The sequence below is a fragment of the Diceros bicornis genome, chromosome 20 (assembly GCF_020826845.1).
Source record: "Diceros bicornis minor isolate mBicDic1 chromosome 20, mDicBic1.mat.cur, whole genome shotgun sequence".
NCBI lineage: Eukaryota > Metazoa > Chordata > Mammalia > Perissodactyla > Rhinocerotidae > Diceros > Diceros bicornis.
The window spans coordinates 48,425,282-48,446,194 of record NC_080759.1 but is presented as its reverse complement, the minus strand read 5'-3'; the positions used below and the strand labels follow the sequence as shown (position 1 = coordinate 48,446,194).

Below are 20,913 nucleotides of genomic sequence, written 5' to 3'. Positions count from 1 at the left end.
TTTAATACCATGATGCTGAATTCATGACAATGGCAAACTTAAAAAGATCCACTACGATTAAAAATATATACATGTTTTTAAGTTGGAATCAACAAAATAAAGCACCTACTAACGTGTGTGGCATGTATAGATGTCCAAATAATGTAACTTATTTCCCCCTAAAGTCAGAATAATAGTGTAGGTAAAGGCAGAAAAAATTGTTTTAAATTATTTTACCTTTGAAGCTGCAAATTACTGTAAAATCCCACAGAAACCAATAGGTGAAGGGGTTTCTCAGGTTCCCCAGCCATTGTCACATATTTCTGTAATTTCAAATTCTGATGAAGTCTTCAGAAGTTTACTTCCAGGTACCTGTAATCCTTTCACATTGTTCAACATTAATTCATAGCCAGGACTTTTATCTTCAAACAATTTCAGGGCTTATTTCTCTGTGAAATTCTGTAAGTTGAAGATTATGAACATGAAACAATCAGTTTAGGCTCTTGTTTACAGATTTTTAAATGTAGCCATGTGTTCAATTTCTATCCCTATGAATGTAGTGGCAATGGGTTTTATGGGTTTCCAAAATATATCATCTTACCTTATCTTTATTCTTCAGGAAATTAGGCCCCTGGCTAGGTGACTTTCAATAAACTAAATACAAACTTTTTATGCATTTGTTAAGACATTTGTTGACGCTATTGGGTTCATTTTGAAACATACATACACACATAATCCACATGTCTAACTCCATCTCTCCATCCAAGTACAATAAACGTTTGGACTTGAAATTGCAGGCAGCAGCCATAGACAGAAAGTGAGAGGCCACTGCTCCAATTCTGGGATCTTGTAAAGCTAGTTAAAGACAAAAACTAGCAAAGATGTTTCTGGATTCTGAGATGTCTGCTTGTTGCTCATGGAAGAGAGAGAATTAAATGAAATTGCATGGGTACAGTCCTCAGCTTGGTGCTGGCGCAGTAGCTTATGTAAGGCCCACAATCCCTTAGCACAATCCAAAAATCCCCAGAGCTCTGAACAATAAAGATTTTTTGTAGATCATTTGACATCAAAAAGTGGCCTGAACAGATACGAGGCTATTTCTAGGCCCTGGTGTGAATGGAATTTGTTCCTTTCTAGAACTAGTAATGTGTTAGATTATCAGGTGGTCCTCTAGGCTCTATGGAGGTCTAACACTATAAACAGTATATGCACTATATTAACTTTCTAAAACCCCAAATTTATGAATCTCTAAACACATCTGGTTTTTAAGATCTATCTGGTTCTCAGACAAGGTTTTGTAGATCTGCCCTTGTTGGTTCTCTTTTTCCTCCCTTTTGGCCGAACATGACCCCTCTCCTTCCTTTCCTGGCCATCACTGGCCAATCTGGAATAAAAGCTACCCTTGACCAGGCATCCTCTGTGTGTCAGCATCTGTAAGGCACCCTGTCACATATTTTTTGGAATGCCTACAATGCCCCTGCAAGGGATTTCTAACTATCCCTATTGTAGATGAGGAATTAGAGACAGAGGGAAATGAAGTCACTAAGTGAAGGTCAAAGATTACCAAGGCAGAACCAGGACTGCACCTCAGTCTCCGACTACAAAGCCGCTGCTCCGTCTACACATCGGGCTGGGATTTACTTGAAAAAACACCATTTCTTAAGGAGCACTTAGTCTTCAGCCAAGACATTTCCACCGAGTGCGAAGAGGCAGTAAAGTGTACTGCAGTGGTTCTTGAAGTGTGATCCAGGAACCCCTGGGTGTCCCAAGACCTTTTCAGGGGGGTTGCAAAGTCAAAGCTATTTTTATAACAACATTAAGACGTTATTTGCCCTTTCCACCTTTGTTCTCCCATTACGGTACAGTGGAGTTTCTAGTACCTGTATTATGCAATAGACAGAGTGCAGAAACAGATATGATAATCTAGTTGTCTTCTGTTAAGCTAGATATGAAAGATATTTGAAAAAATGTAAAATAAATTCATTGTTCTCAGTACAGATTTTTAAAGGAAATAGTTATTTTTCATAAAAATATATTAATGTTAACATGTAGATTTTTTTTAATTAACATTTTAAAATTTTCTCAGTCTTAATTTCTAATAAGGTATATATCGATAGATGCAACCAACAAGAACATAAGCTCTTCAGAGTCCTCAGCACTTTTAAAGAGTGTAAAGGGTTTCCGAGACAGAAAGACCTAAGAGCTGCTCATGTAGTAAAGAGTGCAGACTCTGAGGGGCAGCCCAGTGGCACAAGCGGTTAAGTGTGCGCGCTCCGCCGCGGCGGCCCAGGGTTCGCCGGTTCGGATCCCAGGCGTGCACTGACGCAGCACTTGGAAAGCCATGCTGTGGCGGCTTCCCATATAAAGCGGAGGAAGATGGGCAGGGATGTTAGCCCAGGGCCAGTCTTCCTCAGCAAAAAAAGAGGAGGATTGGCAGATGTTAGCACAGGGCTGACCTTCCTCAAAAAAAAAAAAAAAGAGTGCAGACTCTGGAGCTGACTACCTGGATTCATATCCCAACTTTGCTACTTACTAGCTCTAGAGCCTTCTTCATGCCTCAGTTTCCCCACTGGATAAATGAGGATATTACCTACCTCACAGAGTTGTTGTTGTGAGAATGAAATGAGTTAATGCATGTAAAATGCATACAATATGTGGCACATAAGCTCTTTGTTTTACCTTTTATTGTTACTGAATTTTTACATTATATATTTATGTGCTTATTTCCAGGAAAAATTCCCCCAAGTTTCAAGATGAATAAAAATAATATACTATGAAATTATCCAAATAGACTTCCTTCACTTAGATTAGAAATAGGAAAGACATCTTGGAAGGAGAGTCATGTTTCAAGCATAAATGTTACAAGTTTCCATTCACTGTCAATTTAATATTCTCATCCTCTGACACTAAGCACTATAAAAATCTCTTTGGAAAAACTAAAATCCCTCGCTTTTATAAATAGAGTTATTTTCCACATTTGCAGTTGCTGTGTTTAGAAAATGGGTAATCTTGGGCAGGGCAATATGTCTGAGACACATCACCCCAGGTGAAAATGGTACTTGAGGATGGAATACCAAATGTGGTGATTAATAATAAAACATAAGGGAGTAACATAGCAACAAATACCTTGAATTCAAGATTTAGAGGCTGTATTCAGTGAAGTCAAAACTGTAGATTTCTTTAAGAAATATAATGTTTTTAGTACAGTTTTACTGCTTTTAATATAGTTTTAGGTATGTGCTAAATATATCTTCTCTTCTAAAGAAATGCATCATGTTTATTCGGCAAATAGTTTATACTAAAACGCTTTTTGAAGGAGTTGAAAAAGTTTGACTTTGCAGAGTAGTATAGTGACCAGCACGCACAACGTGGAGAATTAGGTTTTTCCTTGCTCTGTTAATGACTGATATGCACCACCGATGAGTCACATTATACCATCCTGAGCACCCAGGTTCTTGTAGTAATCAGGACAGCAGGGAAGAGTAGGACGATGAGAATTGATCCAGGTCAAGTAAATGTGCCACTAAAGTCTAAAATTCTATGACTCCAGCAGGCTCTCATTTTTCAGCATAGATGATAGAGAGCATCGTGATTAAGAGCAGCACGACCTTAGGCTATTATGCCCGAGATTCTCAGCTATGAAATGGGAATAAATAATTGTATCTGCCTCTTAAGGGTGTTGTAAAGAATAAATTCGGTAATATAATATATGCAAAGCCCTTGCCTTTCAAACCATATTGACAGAACTCCACCTTAAGGTGGTAAGTGGAAACCAAAAAGGTCCACCATGCGAAACGTGTGATGGTGTAATGGTGAGGTGTTCCAGTTCCTATTGCTGCGTATACTTAGTGGGTAAGACAACTGTTTTTTATGCTTACAGCTTCCGTGGGTCAGGAGTTGTGGAAGGTCTCACCTGGGCAGTTACCACCTGGGATCTGTCATATGGTTGCACTCAGATGTCAGTAGGGTGCTGCAGTCATCTGAAGGCTGGACATGCAAGATGGTGCCCTCAGATGCTTGCTGTTGGTGCTGGCTGCTGACTGGAAGCTCAGCTGGAACCGTTAGTGACCTCTCCACGTGGCCTGGTTTTTTGCACAGCATGACCTCCTCGGGGACATCAGACTTCATACATGGTCAAGTGTCCAAGCAAGGTAGGAGCTGAACTGCACTTTAGGACTGTCCTCGGAAGTGAGCAGCATCACTTCTGCTGCACTTTATTCGTTATGAGCAAGTCACTAAGGCCCACCCAGCTTCAAGGGAAGGGGAGATACACCCTACCTCTCCACGGGAGAAGCGTCAAAGAATTAGCAGGCATGGTGCAAAGTTGCCAACTAAAATGTTAGTTTTCAGTCTGTACTGTCTCCAAAAGAATAAAAAAAAAGATAATATTGAAAATATTGACCCGAGAAAGTCCCAAATGATCATTAGGCACTTTTTCCCTAACTGTGCCCCGATACTGCATAAGAAAAGAATTTAGCCCACCTCAGTGTCCTCAACAGGGACAAGGGGGAAGATAAGAAACAGCAATTGCCAACTGCATCTTAAATTTGGATTATGCCAGGTTGCACCAGCATTATCGTGGAGTTTTACTCTATTAGATTATACACCAGGCTACTTTAAGAGAAATTCCACAACACGGTGGCTTCAATTTATTTCACATAACAGTCTAGCCAGCTTGGGTCAGTAGGGCAGCTCCACTCCATGATGTCATTTAGCAACCCAGAATCATTTCACACTATTGCTCCCTAACGTATTATCCTCATCTGCACGGGTGAGGGTGGCAACACCTCACCTCCAGTTGATGAGAGGAAAAAGAGGCAGAGTCTAAAAAGGCAACTTGTCTCAAAGTTGGAGACAATCTGTACTTAAGTTGCGTCCATCGCCTCTGCTCACATCCACTGGCCTGCATTCAGTCACGTGACCACAACTTGTTGCATGGGATGCTGGGAGATAGTCTGGCTGGGAAGCCACATGCACAGGAAGAAGGAAAGAACAGATCTAGGGGACAACAGTCTGCCCTACAAATGATCAATAAACTATTATTCTAACAATCAAATGTTTGCAGCATTAACAAGCTAATCAAATCTTTCTAATCTCCATCAATTTTGTGTCAAATAATTAATATGCCAATTGCAAATAAGTCTAAATTAAATGACATGTATTCTTCAAAGCACTTATAAATTTCTCTAGACTGTCAGCAATTCTCTTGCAAAAACGTCTCCATGTTGAGTTGTTAACACAGCTCTTACCTGGTCTTCGGCATATGAAATTACTGTGAATTCCAAATTAATAATGCCCAATGAGATCTTAACAGAGTTTAAAAATAACTAAGGTGGAAGAAAGCAACTTAACAATTAAGAATCCACAAATAACCAAAATTGGTTAGGGGCAAAATTCATTCACGTTCTATGCAAGAAAAGGTGATGTTTTCTTTCACGTGTATAACATTTACGTTATTTATGTATGTATCATGTATGTAACAGGAATGTAAACATTAGGTTCCGTGTATTTCTAGATTTAGAACAAGATTCACAGCTGCTACAAATTTAACGGACTTGAGTAAATGTTCACGGCCCCCCGAGTGAGCTCCCTAGGATGGGACAATGCCAAGGATTCTGTACAAGTATGTTGCAATATTAAGAATGCTGTACCAGAAATCACCATCTCTGGCTTCCTTCTGTGTCTCCTTAAAAAAGTTACTGACTTTCCCTGAGTCTATTTCCTCCTCTGTAAAATAGGCATGCTACCTACACCTCACAGTGGAGAAACAAAAAATGATGCATGAAAGCACTTTATACTCAGTAAAACACCAATCCACACTCTGCAAAGCAGAGAATACATCAAGCCTGCATTTAGTCTGCAGACAGGCAGTGCAAACAATCAGTGAAGCTGCCAGGGGCTTCGGGAACACGCATGGAGAGGGAACAAGATTATGTTCTCTCACTTTTGATCCCAGTCTTGATGTCTCAAGCCAAAAACAGACGAATCCACTTACCAGGGCCATCTGGTCCTGAGATTACTCCCAGGAGGAAAGATTCCACACCAGGTATGGTCAGCCAGCTGCAGCCACTAGCACTAACTTGGTATTGATGAACTTTAATACGATTACTCTGGTATCCACTGTAAGTTTACACAACACTGTCTTAAAGACAAGGGGTGTGTAGGGGAAATATCAATAAGGATTGAATTAAAAATTTGCATTTAATTAAAAAGTTAATTTGGGGTTAATCTGGATTAAATTTAATCAAAAAGAAAAGTGAAGAATAAAAATTTGAAGAAAGAAAAGCACTATGACAACAACGTAAGCAGGGAAATTATCAACCTTGAAGTTAAGGATACAAGCATCCCTGGTTTTAAGCTTGTAGTTTTGTCTGGCAGGTTCGGCCCACTTCTCCAACACGACAGGCATACGACAACAGGAAAAGAACACGCAGCTGCGGAGGGACCAAAACAGGGGGGGACCGGTAGCAGATAACTGTGTGGGAATGGGCCGGGAAGCCCAAGGAGTCCTAACTGCAGAAGACAGAGTGGGGAACAGAGAGTACCACTCAGAGTGAGGACCACAGACACGCAGCAAAGAGAGAACGACAAGAAAACCAGCTACAGACATTTCCACACTATCCTCTGCCACAAGGACCTACCCTCAACATAAGATCATTTGTCATGTTTCTTGTCTTGTTCATTCAACTATAACGAGGCGATGTTTAAATCTCTCTCCCTCCCAAATAGAGTTTTACTCCAGAAATGCAAATAAACTGAAATTTTATAAAATTATAATATAAATAGAGGTGAGATAGTGGATTGTTTCACAAACCCCAAATCAGAATTCAGAAGGTATCTCCTGAAGCCTGGGAGAAGTAAATAAAGAAACAGAGGGAGCATTTTACAGGCCAGCAAACATGCTGTCTTCATGGCCCCCACAGGTAAAAACATCTCAAAATTAAAAAGCTATGTATACAAACAAGGTACACAAACAGTGCTGGGCGGGATGGTAAGGGGGTTGGAGACAAGCAGGTATCAGCTCCGGGGGAGGTAAGCACCTTGCAGCAGTCAGAAGCAATGAACAAGGCCTATTACGGTGAGTGAAAAAGTGCCAAAGGAAAAACAAAACTGACAAGAGCTATAGCACAATATCACGTACATTTAGTCAAGTATAAATTAAACACACACCTCACGTGAAGCACTACATCATTTTCCCAGGATACAGATTTAAAGATGTGTCACACACAAGAGAGTAGTGGGGAGAATGTTAGAAAACAGGATGAAAGGGCAAAATTAAAACCAGGGAGCCCCCCCACTGTCGCATGATAGTGAACCTGGGTACTGAGGAAATATAATTAATTCAACTCTCCATCCAAAGTTTGAAGAAAAAGACATGTCTCCAGCAAACGAAGGCTAGTGAATGATAAGGGCAAGAACGTTCTCCTGAAGTCCTTGGACCCTACTCAGAAAGACTACCACTCCACTAGAACACCGGCCCTCCTCAGCGGGGCCCGTTTGCTCTATTAGGGCAAACTTTAAGCACTAACTTTGTGCTAGAGACTGAATGAGTGACAGGTCCTTTAGCAGATTTATTTAACCCCCACAACAACCTGTGAGGTAATAAACACCTCATTTTACAGATTTTAAAAACCTAGTCACTTTTCCAAAGTCACAAAAGGAGCTCAATGGATTTGAACTTCATGTTAACTTCATTTCCCATATATTCCTGCTTCCTCTTAACCACCTAAACTGAGAATCTCTTCAGACATTTCACCCTGAGGTAATTTTGTTTCTAAAATGAGATCTAAACATGTGACATTTATTTGCTTCCTAAACTAACTGCTCAGGTAAAGGCAGCACTGGAAGCTGAGTCTGAGTGCACAGCACTGTTGTTCTTGCGCGTTCACATTTAGAAATAAAGAATCTTTACTGCGAGCCATTGACATGCTCTTTAACTCTGCCCAGATTGAATGAACACGCCCAGAGAGACTTGCACTACCTCATGAGCCATGATACATTCAAATGAGTGACACTCAACTTGGCTCCCACATAAACCTCAAAGCCTCCTTATGTACGTTCCAGTGCCATGACACGTTCTTCTTTCGAAAGTTAAACTAAGTATGGAGCAGACAAGTCACTCCTGAGTTTCCTATATTATTTGACAGCCATAGATCAGTTACAAGCTGGGGCAGTAAAACAACTGCCAACCAGCAGCGCGGGTCCCCAAGTCCAACAGATACAACTCTCACTTCGTGAAAGAACCTTTAAACCCTGCCCGAAAATGACCTCTGAAAGCCAATGTGATTCTGACTTTTATTACTAGGTCAAAACAGATGAAATACAGGGACAAGTAGCAGCAAAAAGGGTCTTCGTGCATCCGGTTCCCACTGGTCCTCAGGCAAGGAGGACGCCTGTGTGGGAGATGGAGCACGCAATCCCCGCGGACCCTCAGAATCTCACTTGGACCCTAAAGTGCATCTGCTTGGTGGCGTTGTTCTTCATTCCTGTCTTCAGCATCCACTTTGACTTCATCCTTTGGACATACTGCATGTCCCGCTCACGCATAAGAGCTGCTCCTGTGGTTGGAAAGGGGATAAGAAATGAGGCAAAGCTCTATTATTTGTGATCAGAAAAATCCAATCTTTGCAGAGAATCTCGAAGTTAGTTTGAGGTTCTTTTATTTAAATAAGAGTTGCTAACTTGAGGTCTCCATGAAAAAGCCTGAGGGTTTATGTGTACCCCAGAATTGCATACCAGACTCCCATACAGATACAATTCTCTGGGACGAGTCTCTTTAGTTTTCATCATCTGGAAAGAGTCTATGAGCCCAAAGGCAAAGCCCCAGTGATCTAAGGTGTCAGAAAAGGCAGAGACTCCAAACCGAGTCAGACAATTCTTGACAAGAGTCAGATAAGTCAGTGTCTGCTAGATTTAGTGGTCTCACAGCTCACAGGAAGCCAGAGTGAAGGAAACCACATGTATACAAACACGGTGGCATTTACAATGGATGGCAGTTGTCCAGAGCTTTCCAGCCACCAGAAGGCAGCTCTCCTCTTATCCTCTCCACAGTGTTCCCTGAAGCTCTAAGGATAGAGCTTCACACAGCAGACACATCAGAATAGATTTAAATAATTTCATATTGATAAGGTTTCAAAGCTTAACAATTTTAGTGGCCTGCTTTATTCCTCTAAGTTTTCCATGGGAAAATTACCGAAAGGAGTGATAGCTAGCCTTTCTTACATGCATGTACTAAATCGTACATGCATTACAACATTCAACCCGTACAACTCTACGAGATAGGTCCTATTATTATCATCTACATTTTATAAATGAGGAAAGAGAGGCTTAGGTTAATTAAATTACTCACTCGTCATATAAGAGCCTACAAGTATATCAGATAAATCATGATTGACTCCACAGCTCAAGCTATTTGCCACAAGGATACTATTTATTTTATTTATTTTTTTGTGAGGATGATCAGCCCTGAGCTAACATCCATGTCAATCCTCCTCTTTTTTTGCTGAGGAAGAGTGGCCCTGGGCTAAAACCCATGCCCATCTTCCTCCACTTCATGTGGGACGCCACCACAGCATGGCTTGACAAGCGGTGCGTCGGTGTGCGCCCGGGATCCAAACCCAGGCCGCCAACAGCGGAGCGCGAACACTTAACTGCTACGCCACAGGGCCGGCCCCAAGGATACTATTTAATGCCTCTGTGTAACCTCCAGGATAATTTCAACCTTTGATAATTACTGAATAACCATTTTTGTAACTATTATCTTCTGAAAAAGTTAACGGTGTATGTACAGTTTTAGAAAGTTACTGTGCCAAGTATGAAGTTTTTAAGTCATGGAGCTTTGGGCTTATTGCCATAAACATATCAAGTGGAATGGAAGCCCCCAGAGCCAAGAAGTTAAGTTTCCCCTAGAGAGGATCCATAAGGACAACATAAACGGAAACAACTCCACTCAAGCCCCTTCTTGTAATGCAAAGCTCCTGGGCTGGTCCACGGCTGTCCACATCAACATACCTGTGCTGCCAGTCCACCCCAGGGCTCTGTACTGCTGGAGTACCCGGCCCACAGCCTTCTGATTCTTGGCAACTGCCACAGCTCTTGACAAGCCAAACCGCTGTTTGTAATATCGCATCAAGGAGCGATGACCCACTCTGGCACCTGTTTTTCAAAAGAGCAATATTTAAACACTCAGTTGGATAGTTTTTCAAAGGCAGAGCTATAAAGCAAGAGCTTTCCAAATCAGACTTTTAAGGGTATCTAGCTGGAAAATGGATATGCCAGAAGAAACAGTGCTCTATCTGGTGAAGAAAGATGAATCAGGATATTAAAAAAAATGAAAGAAAGAAAACAAAAAGCAGAGATATTAAAAAAAAGAAGATGGCAAGTCACTGTTGAGCAAAAACCTCAGCATATTGTACTTACTTATACACAATATGCTCCCCTGACACAGATAATAGGGCCCTTGGAGGTAAGGGATTAACTTTTTTTATGGAAAGAAGATTAAGCACAGAGCACAATCCTGATGTTTAGGTCTACAAGCCACAGTCTGCATCAAGAAGAGAAATCAACCCACCTTTCCTTTGCTTAAATTCTCTATAGCAGTGGTTCTCAAACAGAGGTGGTTTTACATTTGGCAATGACCAGAGACATTTTTGGTTGTTACAGCTAGAGGGAGGTTAATGGCCTCTAGTGGGAAGAGGTCAAGGATACTGCTAAACATCCTACAGTGCACAGGACAGCCCTCCACAACAAAGAATCATCTTGCCCAAAATGTCAACAGAGCCTAGGCTGAGAAACCCTGCCCTATTGCCTTCTAAATAATGGAAATCACCTGATGAACTAGAGTTTTAAAAGATGATTAAGCTGAATTCTCTTTACAGCTTTTGCTTATTTAGAAGAATCTGGTAAAACTATGCAACTCAATCATGCTTCAGAAATGAATTTCTATTGACTATCTGTCCCTTTACAGGAAGAGTGTGCTGACCCCTATTATCTTAGATTCACAGCAAGTGAAACTGAAGGAGGCAGGCTTCAGTGATGACTAACCCCAGGCTCCAGCAGAGCAACAGCTCTCAAAAGGTGCTCCTGGGCCAGTGGTATCAGCATCACCTGAGACCTTCCTAAATACAAGCTGTGCTTTCACAAGAATATTAAAAAATAAGCAATCAGATACCGTCCCAGACAGACATAAACATGTAGAAATTTAACAACAGCATATACACAGGTATGAAACAGCTATTTCCACTGAAAATGAATAAAGAAATATGGCTAGGTAGTACCATTATATGGTTTCTAGGAAAGTTTTACATTTACATATATAAAACCATTTCTTTCAGAATCTTTTGTGTAGAAAGACCATAAGCAGGATACTGTATTTGCTTTTAGGATCTATACCTTTAATTTACATGAAAAAATTCTGTCAGGTTATTTTGTTTGAGTCCCTATACCTGGCAAGCTACCTGGAAAACAGTTTGCTTGCTACACGGATATGGAAAAGTAGTTATTTTCAGTTGATTGTTTGCGATCACTCAAGAGATGACAAAAAGAAACTTTCAATGCCAAAATGATATGGTCTCTGGATACCAATATGGATGAAAACATGTCTCCCTGGACTTGATTGTTCTGGCAGCATAAGAGTTAACAAAGCCCCCAGACCACAAGAAATAAGGGAGACACAGCTGATGGATCAAGACTCAAGCTTAAATGGAGGCTCTAGAAGGAAACCCAGCATTGTTTATTGTGATTTTCTATTTATAATGTTAGGTCAGGATGCTTTAGGTTTGCAATGATGATTACTTCAAAATCATTAAATGATAATTCTGGTCATTAGTACATAATAAATCAATATATTTATATTCTTAAGCAGCATTTGGAAATACATACTGAAGGTCTGCTTTTTAAAACATCCTTGGAAAAGTTTCATTACTTGATGCCGAGGTTTCCGACAGCGAGCGAAACTGAAAACACACAGTGTTAGAGCCACCCCTGCCCTGTGTCAATGACAGTGAGTACCTGACATTAAGCACCAAGTATAGCGTGCTAAGAATAGCTCAACTTGAAGGCCCTCACCAAGAAAAATTATTTTTAGAACACAGTGTGACTGCTCAATAAATAACAGATGGGTTATGTCTGAGTTATGGTGAAGGTGAAGCTACAACCTGTCCATCTATCTTTCACCACAGCAATAACCACTTAAAGAACTGTCCACTCCTACCCAACAAATAGCCTTACAATCAATGACATTAGATAGTGGAAAAGAAAACATCTCCAACTGTAAATTTCCTAAGATTAATTATGTATTTCTCGCAGATCCACCAACAGTTTCATCTAGCTGGTCAGCAGCTAACTGGATGTGTCTTGAACACCAGCTTACGTCATAGGAACTGAAGAGCAATGAAGTCAACTCAAGGAACTGAGCCAGGCCAGTCTTCAAAATAAATGCCCACAGCGCCCTCTACTGGATGCTCTTTGTTATTGGCTCTGGTATCTTCTACTTAATTTAAGGTATCACAAATACTGTACTGATTTTGAAACCAGTTTAAAGTAGACTCTACTAAGTGTGGTTGATTAAATATCACTAAGTTCTTTACATGACACTCCTCAAATTAGCTTTATGCTGACATCCATGCTAACCCAGTTGTATAACTGAGCATAACTGAACAGGTCTCTGAATGGTAAATTTGTTGCAAGACATTAACAGGTGATTGACTATACTGCTGTAATATCACTACATGTTTATATGGTGTTTCTTCAGAGATCTCTCATTTTCTTGGTTCATTATAAAAACCTTCCAAACCAGTATTGAGACATGGGAGCAAACGAATGGACTATAAACCATGATGTCTCATTGTCATCAAGACTGACTAAAGAACGACTGGTTTAAAATGAGACGGTACAAGTATGGGTGACATTAAAATCAATGTGTCAGTATAGCTGGAAGAAATTTCAGAATATTGGTAGCTTTTGATTCATTAAGAAAAAGCTATGTTTTGTTGCTATTTCAAAAAATTCTATCATAAGGGCTCAGCAGTCAGTCATGTGTGAAGACCCATAAAGCTAGCAAATGATGTGTGTATACTTAGATATTTTCATTAGTGCCTCTTAACCCTCTCCAGGTCACAGAGCTTTCAAGAAACTATAGTCTTTCTCCAGAAAATATGCACTTTACCTAGGTAAAAAAATGTGCATGGCTACACAGGTGACTTTAAGACGCTATGGCCTTTCCCCAGGAAAATGCACATACTCACACAGGAAAAATAATGTGCGAGCCTAGTTAAAAACCTCTGGGGTAAGGCAGTATCTGGCTGTTGGTTAGATCTTTCCTGAATCTGTCTAAAAGTACAGTATTTCACAGTACTCTAACACCAAACCAGTTACCTCTCTACTTCCAAGTCTAGGTCAAAGAGCTGTCCTGAGCTTTATCATCCAATACTTGAAAATAACATGACTCAGTGAGTGCACCTGCAGCTGTGAGCAAGGACACCCAGGCTTTCAAAACCAGGGAAACTGGACCTTCAGGCTACTCGCACGCCACTTTCTTCTTTGACTACACGACGACGTAAAGGCAAAGCAATCTGCTGCACGGCACTGCAGGCAAATCTGATTCTAAGCCCTGAGGTCACCTCTTAGCCCAGAATGGTTCCCTCTGCTCTCCTTTGCCTGTACTACGGCAGGCCCGAGGGCATCAACCTTGCTTTCCTTTCAAAAGTCGTCTCCAAACTCTCAGCCACTCAGTCAACAAACATTTATCCGGCTCTTGTGTGTCTAGACCCTGTGCTGAGAGGACAGAAGCAATCTCTGTTCTCAAAAGTAATGGGAGAAGACAGGCAAGCAAGCCAACAATCACAAAGGAGTGAGAGGAATGTTATGTATGCAAGTGTCACAGGAGCAGAGGAGACTCTCCTTACTCAGGCCTGAGTTCAGACAGGCTTCCAGAGGGGTGAACCCGAGTCTTAAAGGAAGAGCAGGAGTAAGACAGAGGCACCACACATGCAAAGTCCCAGAGGAGACGAACCACAAGTGAGGAGGTAAAGGAATCGCACAAGATACCTGCGGGACCAGCAGCTGGCAAAACTAAATTACAGTGAAGGCAATGGCTCCCCCTGGAGGAATTCCAGAGGGAAAAGAGACAGGTGTTTGTTTTAGAAAGTTCTGGTGGTTGAGTAGAAACCAGACTGGAGATGGACAGACAGGAAGCTGTAATGATGACACAGACAAATGGATAAAGAGAAAACAAAGGAAAAATATTCAAAAGCCATTTAGGAGCTGTAGCTAGTAATCCTCTGGGTGTGGGAGAGGAAGAGAGTATCCTAAGAAGATGCCCATTTTGGCTTTGGCTAATGTTAGTAAACTCAATCATCCTAGGAAATGACTTCTAGATAGCTAGGAAGTTTTTCTAAGTTTCAAAAATCTTAAGTCCAGATGAAATTTTCTCTCAATTAGACTATATTTCTTAAATAGGATATGCTCATTGTTGTGTACATTTCTATAATATAATGTGCTAAAGTTGACGCAAAATGAAGCCAACATTCTTAGTGACCCTACCACATGTCAGACACTGCTTTACAGGGATCTTATTTATTCAACTTACTCCAGGTCTGTTGTGATCTTATTCTACAGTTAACGATGTGGAAGCTACTGAGACAAGGGGCTTAAAAAACAGTCTTAGAAAACAAGCTATTAAACTTATTTCTGATGCTCTATATTGGTATTTTCACCAAAGGAAGACTAGAAGGGAAGAGATTCTCTGTGATATATTTAGGCCTGTTTTGCTACTATGTGTTGTACAGGCCACAATATTCTACTGCACTATAGCTTTCTTCGCACTATAGGAAGAATTATATCTTCAAGACAGGTTCTACCCACCCTTGCCTTCTACTATCGTACTCTAAAGCTGCCCTTAGCCTTAAAAGGTTATAAAAAAGTTAAAGAGGGCTGTCTGTACCTAAGCAGTGACATTCTATGTGGAAAGCAATACTAGACAGTGGCTTCTTCATCGCAGACATCTCCACTGGCAGGGTGGCTGCTCCTGCCCCCACCATTACTGCAAATCTCCCCACACAGTGTAGGGAAGTGGCCAAAAGGCTTCACTGACTAGGTCTATGACCTTAGGTAAATTACTCAACCTGTCTAAACTTCAGCTGACTCACAGGTCAAATAAAGATAATACAACCGAACTCACAGACTTATTGTAAAGATAAATATATTTGCCTGAACAGGCTAACTGCTCAGTAAATACCAGGTATTACTAGAATCTTACTATCTACCATTCCATTCCCTTTCCTTCTCACATGTGTCTTCTGCAGCTTCCCCATTCTTACTAGCTAATCGTAACACTGTAAACAATAGTGGATGCTGTTCTTCATCTTTTTATACCTGGGATAAATTCCCACCGTTATGAATCCTGTCCCCCAAAGTAGAAGGCAGAATTCAAACTCCAAGCCTCCCCCTACAACCAGAACAGAGAGAGGCAACCTGGGTGCTGTCAGTCAGATACACCCAGGCCAGGCTACCAGGTGGAAGTCTGAGCAACACAAGAAAACAGGAATCAGTTCAAAGAATAACAGTAAGGTCAAGATTAACAAGAAAAACCTAGATGGGGCCAAAAAAATAGATAAAGAACAGAACAGGCCTATGTATTTGGAAAGAAACGACTGACCAAAGCATTCTGAGTCATAACTGAAGTGAGTAAAAACACTGATCCAATTTAAACAAAACAGGCAACACAGAGCTAAGTGGCAACCTTCAGAGTTTACCACGTACCTGAGAACACAAACATACACTTTAAGTTTTAGGTTCTATTTCCCGCAGTGTGGAAGGAATTGATGGGAACACGCCTCTTCAATAATCTCACTGGCATTAAGCTATTTATTTTTGACAAATGCACTTACCAGAAGGTAGAATCAGCTCCATGGTATCATCATCATACTCCAAGCTCTTTTCTGAAGGCAACTCCTCAGCCTCATCAGGGTCCTCCCCTTCCTTGTGATCTGGGTAGCTACTCCTGTAACAGTGAAGTGGCATCAATGAATAGACAAACACCTCAAATTTAACTGAAAGACATAAATTGTATTTGCAAATGTGGCAAACCCACTAGCTACCTAAAAGGGGGTTGGGGGGTGGTGATAAACAGTTGTAGGGACTGCAAGCTGAAAGGTTTTGGAGAGAAACAACTTGTTAGCGTTTTCTCCGTAGTAAAAGTGTGCAAATGGCCTATGAACTCAAAATGGATCACAGCCCTAAATGTAAAATGCAAAACTATAAAAACTCCTAGAAGATAACGTAGGAGAAACTCGAGATGACTTAGGGTTTGGTGATGTCTTTTTAGGTACAACACCAAAGGCAAAATCCATGAAAGAAACAGTTGAGAAGCTGAACTTCATTAAAAATTAAAAACTTCTGCTCTGTGAACAACAATGTCAAGAGAATTAAAATACAAGCCATAGACTGGGAGAAAATATTTGCAGAAGACAATCTGATAAATGACTGTGATCCAAAATATACAAAGAACTCTTAACACTCAACAATAAGAAAACAACCCGATTAAAAAATGGGCCAAAGACCTTAACAGACACCTAAGAAGATACACAGTTGGCAATAAGCATGTAAAAAGATGTTCCACATCATATGTCAACAGGAAAATGCAAATTAAAACAATGAGATACCACTACCAAAAAATGGCTGAAAAATGGTACAGCCACTGTGGAAGAGTTTGGAGATTTCTTGCAAAATTAAACATACTCTCAGCATACAATCCAGCAATCACGCTGCTTGGTATTTACCCAAAGAAGCCAAAAACTTATGTCCACGTGAAAACCTGCACATGGATGTTTACAGCAGCTTTATTCATAATTGCTATAACTTGGAAGCAAGCAAAATGTCCTTCAGTAGGTGAATGGATAAACTGTAGTAATCCAGATAATGTAATATTATTCAGACAAAAAAGAAATAAGTTGTCAAGCCATAAAAAGACATGTGGGAACCTTAAATGCACATTACTAACTGAAAGAAGCCAGTCTGCAAAGGCTACATACATACATATGATTCTAACTATAAGATGTTCTGGAAAAGGCAAAACTATGGAGACACTAAAGATCAGTAGTTGCCAGGGTTTGAGGTGGAGGGAGTGACGAATAGGTGGAGCACAGAGGATTTTTAGGCCAGTGAAACTACGCTGTATGATACTATAATTGTGAATACATGTGATTATACATTTGTCTAAACTCATAAATACACAACACCAAGGCTGAACTCTAACATAAACTCTGGACTTTGAGGGATAATGATGGGTCAACATAAGTTCATCAATTTGTAACAAATGTACCACCAGGAAGAATGCTGATAATGAGGGAGGCTATGCATGTGTAGGGGCAGGGGATATATGGGAAATCTCTATACTTTCTGCTCAGTTTTGCTGTGAATCTAAAATTGTTCTAAAAAAAGAAAAGAAAAGTGCCCAAATGACCTATAACTAAATCTACCTATTTGTTTCTCCCTAGGAAGGTTGCCAGAGAGGAAGAGGAAGAGAATGTAGAACTGGAGATGCAGCTCTCGTCAATTTAACCATTATACAAACCAGTTCTAGAACGGTCCTGGCCAACAGAACTCTGCGCTGATTCCAAAGAATTCCAAAGAAATTCCCTATGTCTGTGTGTCCAATATGGTAGCTACTAGTCACATGTGCTTTTAAGCACTGAGCTTTGAAATGTATGTAGTGCAACTGAAGAAATGAATTTTTAAATTTTTAATTTAATTTTTAATTAAATAGCCACGAGTACACCTAGTAATTACCATATTGCACAGTGCAGTTCTAGAAGAATCTCTATGTTCCTAGAAATGTTCAAATACATGTAGAAAATAATTGGAGAAATGCACACTAAAATGTTAATAGTACAACAGACAACCCGATAGAAAAACGAAAGACTTGATCAGACACTTCATAAGACATACTCAAATGGCCAATTAATATATAAAAATGTTCTCAACTACATTAGTCATCATCAGGAAAATGCAAATTAAAATCCACGACATAACCATGGAAGCGGCTAAAAAGAAAAACTCTCCCTCACTATAAGAGAGAAATGAGAAATCAGGAGGAAAATGCAAAACGATGACTTAAAAGAGCAGGACTTTTCTGAACACTTGTGTCACGTGGACTATACACCCCTGGCATGGCAATTACAGACACCTGCTTGTGTAGCACACTTTTGCTAGGTCATAGGCATCTTGACACTAGGAATTAGCTGTTCACAAATGCCCAGTATAAATTTGTTGCTTGATGTATGAATTATCAAAGTTTCTAGTTAAGGGTGAACCACCTATGGGATCATCGCACCATCAAATGCCTGGGACTGGCCTAGTTCAGCAACCCATCTCAATTCTTAGGAGACAGCTTGTGATTCAAGGATTCTCAGGGAAACCAAAATGTGAAACCTAATTTCCGTGCCTCTGTTCACAAGGTAACTGGCAAAACTGAACTCCTGATGATTTAAACCACAAAAAAACAAAAATAAGTTTTCAAGTCAGACAAGGTTCAGTTGGGCCTGAGATCCTCGCTTTATCAGATCTCTTTATTAGATGTGTGTGTGTAACTCTGTTAGGCTCAGTTTCTTATCTACAAAATGAGTGGGAATAACTACCCACATAGAAGTGTTATAAGAGTTATAAAGAGCATATCATATAAAGACATTTCAGGCACTGGCACATCTAATATCATTCAATGCAAATATGAGGACCTCACTTCGCTTCACATTACAAACCACAGAGTTACCTAAAATCATAGAAGTCTGCAAATTCCAAAGCAGCATCACCATCTGTGAAGAGCTTACAGTGGCTTTTGTCATTCATATGTGCCTGCACAGCTTCCGTGGAGTAGAAGGATTTCCCTTTCTCATTGCACCACAAGCAAATCTTCCCAACACCAACTTTCTCTCCTGGAATAATAATTTGAGGAAAAAAATATGAAAGAAGCTTTCTGCAGCCAGATTAAATCTCACCATTTATCTGCACAATTCAAAAAACACGCATCAAGTTTTTTATCTTCTCAAAATAAGCAGGTGATTAAATCAAATATTGATGAGAAACACAAACTACTGTTCCCTTAAGATTTGCCCCCCAATAATGTGGTATTTCCTCATTAAAAGGAAAACTATTGTACTTACCCAAATATTTAATCAGTCCCTTAAGATCTGAAAGATATTCAATATCAGGAATAAAGAAGCTGTGGACTTTAGTCATATGAGCCACATTCTTCATGAGGGAGCTTGAATGATGGGCACAAAATAAGCAGTCCGTTACCGGGATGGCACCAAGGCAGGGGCTTCCCCCAGCCTCTTCCTCCTCTGCATCCTGCTCCTCCACCTCGTCCACTGCTTCAGCATCCTCACATTCCAACTCTTCATCAGAATCAATATCTTCCCAATCTTCAGGCCAGAGATTTGAAAAACAGAGTTAGTTTAAGAAAAGTGGTAACCGTAATCAAAGAAACCACAAAGTTCACAAACATGCAATGGTACAGTCCTATATTTGGGGAGACAAGGCACCCATCACGTCTGAGGACAAACCCTCTTTCAAGATCTCGATTTTAACTATTCACTTCCCACAGACCAATCTGTATGGCTAAGAAATTCCTTAATCTTCCTTTTCCATAAAACTTCAGCGTTAACAGCATGTCTGATGGGGGAAGGAAGGAATAAATAGCTCATAAAGTCAAGGAGGCTAGGTTGCTGGCTCAAGGCCCAGGTTTCAGGTTAACCAGCTGATTCGGAATCTCTAATTTTACAGTTTTAATCAACTAAATTAAGTGCAAAGTCATCATACCTAGAAACCCAGCAGAACTACAAATTCTACAGCAGATGGTGTGGCAGTTAAGGCGTCCTCTCATGCATATGTTAAAAGTCTCCTCATCCAAAACAGAGAAGGCATCGATCCCTTCTACAAATATTTATTTAAGCACCTGTTCCCCGCCCCCCAGGTAAGCTTCCAGGCCCAGAATCTACAACAGTGAACTACACGGACAAAATTCCCTGTGGGGATGCTGGCCAGACAAGTCACTTCAGAAAGCATCTCAACGCCCTCACTCATCAGTTTCACTTAAAAACTGACACTTCCCTCCTCCAATCGCGAGTAGACATCCGGACCCTTAAAGGGAACCGGTCTCCCCCTCGCCCCCCGGACAGGACCCTACCGTCTTCATCCAGGTCCTCCTCCTCCTCCTCACTCTCGTCCCCCCACTGCCGCTTTGCCAGCTTCTTCGCCTGCTGTTCAAACCACTGGAGCCGGGGAGGCTTCTCGGCCGGGTCTCGGTCGTGGGTCCCACGTCCTCCATCTGCCGCGGCCACGGGACTCCTGGGCTCCTCCTTGGGCGCCGCGGGCGCCTTCTTGGGAGACATGGACGGCTGAGCCTTGATGGCCTGCTGGATGGCCACGTTCACGGCATCCTTGTCCACACTGTCCACGCCCAGCCCCTTCTCCAAGTTCTTCTCGTTCATCACCTCCACCTTCCGACTCACGGCCCGCACGGCCTTCTTCTCCAGCTCCACATGCCGCCGGGACTTGAGGTGGTTTTCGTAGGCGTTGAACGAGGCAAACTTCTTACTGCAGACGGTGCAGTAGGTGGCCGTGCCCTTGCTCTCCTGCTCCGCCACGGCCCGCTGCGCCCGCACGCGCTCCTGGAAGCCCTCGGCGGTGACCGGGGCCATGTCGGCCACTTTCCGCTTCAGGTTGTAGCGGTGCCAATCCGTCTTGTAGTGGGCCCGCTGCAGCTCCGCGTCGCGGAACGCCACCCGGCAGGTGATGCAGGTGTACGTCGCCATCGCCAGGCGGGAAGTAAGACGCGACCACAGCAGAAATCCAGCGCCCTGCGCCCCGACCCCTCAAGACGCTCAATCCTTAACCCTCCTCAGCGCCCACAACAGACCAGACACAACACCGACTTCC

General features: G+C 41.4%; 1 protein-coding gene across 1 annotated transcript; it reads right to left on the bottom strand.

Annotated features, from left to right (window-relative positions):
• Positions 1 to 8,260: 8,260 nt before the first annotated feature.
• ZNF622 (zinc finger protein 622) lies at positions 8,261 to 20,913 on the bottom strand. Its single transcript, XM_058564314.1, has 6 exons — positions 20,162 to 20,913; positions 19,137 to 19,397; positions 18,746 to 18,908; positions 15,867 to 15,979; positions 9,991 to 10,134; positions 8,261 to 8,537 (listed from the first exon to the last, which is right to left on the bottom strand). The coding sequence occupies exons 1-6, from the start codon at positions 20,787 to 20,789 to the stop codon at positions 8,410 to 8,412; spliced, it is 1,437 nt and encodes a 478-aa protein (XP_058420297.1). The 5' UTR covers positions 20,790 to 20,913; the 3' UTR covers positions 8,261 to 8,409.

Bases quoted from the DNA above. Each gene is read 5' to 3' on its own strand.
- ZNF622 (XM_058564314.1), bottom strand. From the start codon at position 20,789: ATGGCGACGTACACCTGCATCACCTGCCGGGTGGCGTTCCGCGACGCG. The intron at 15,980-18,745 runs GTAACTCTGTGG...TCACTGTTACAG, and splicing joins GCAGACTTCTATGATTTTAG to GAGTAGCTACCCAGATCACA. The intron at 8,538-9,990 runs GTATGTTGATGT...TTCCAACCACAG, and splicing joins GGGGTGGACTGGCAGCACAG to GAGCAGCTCTTATGCGTGAG.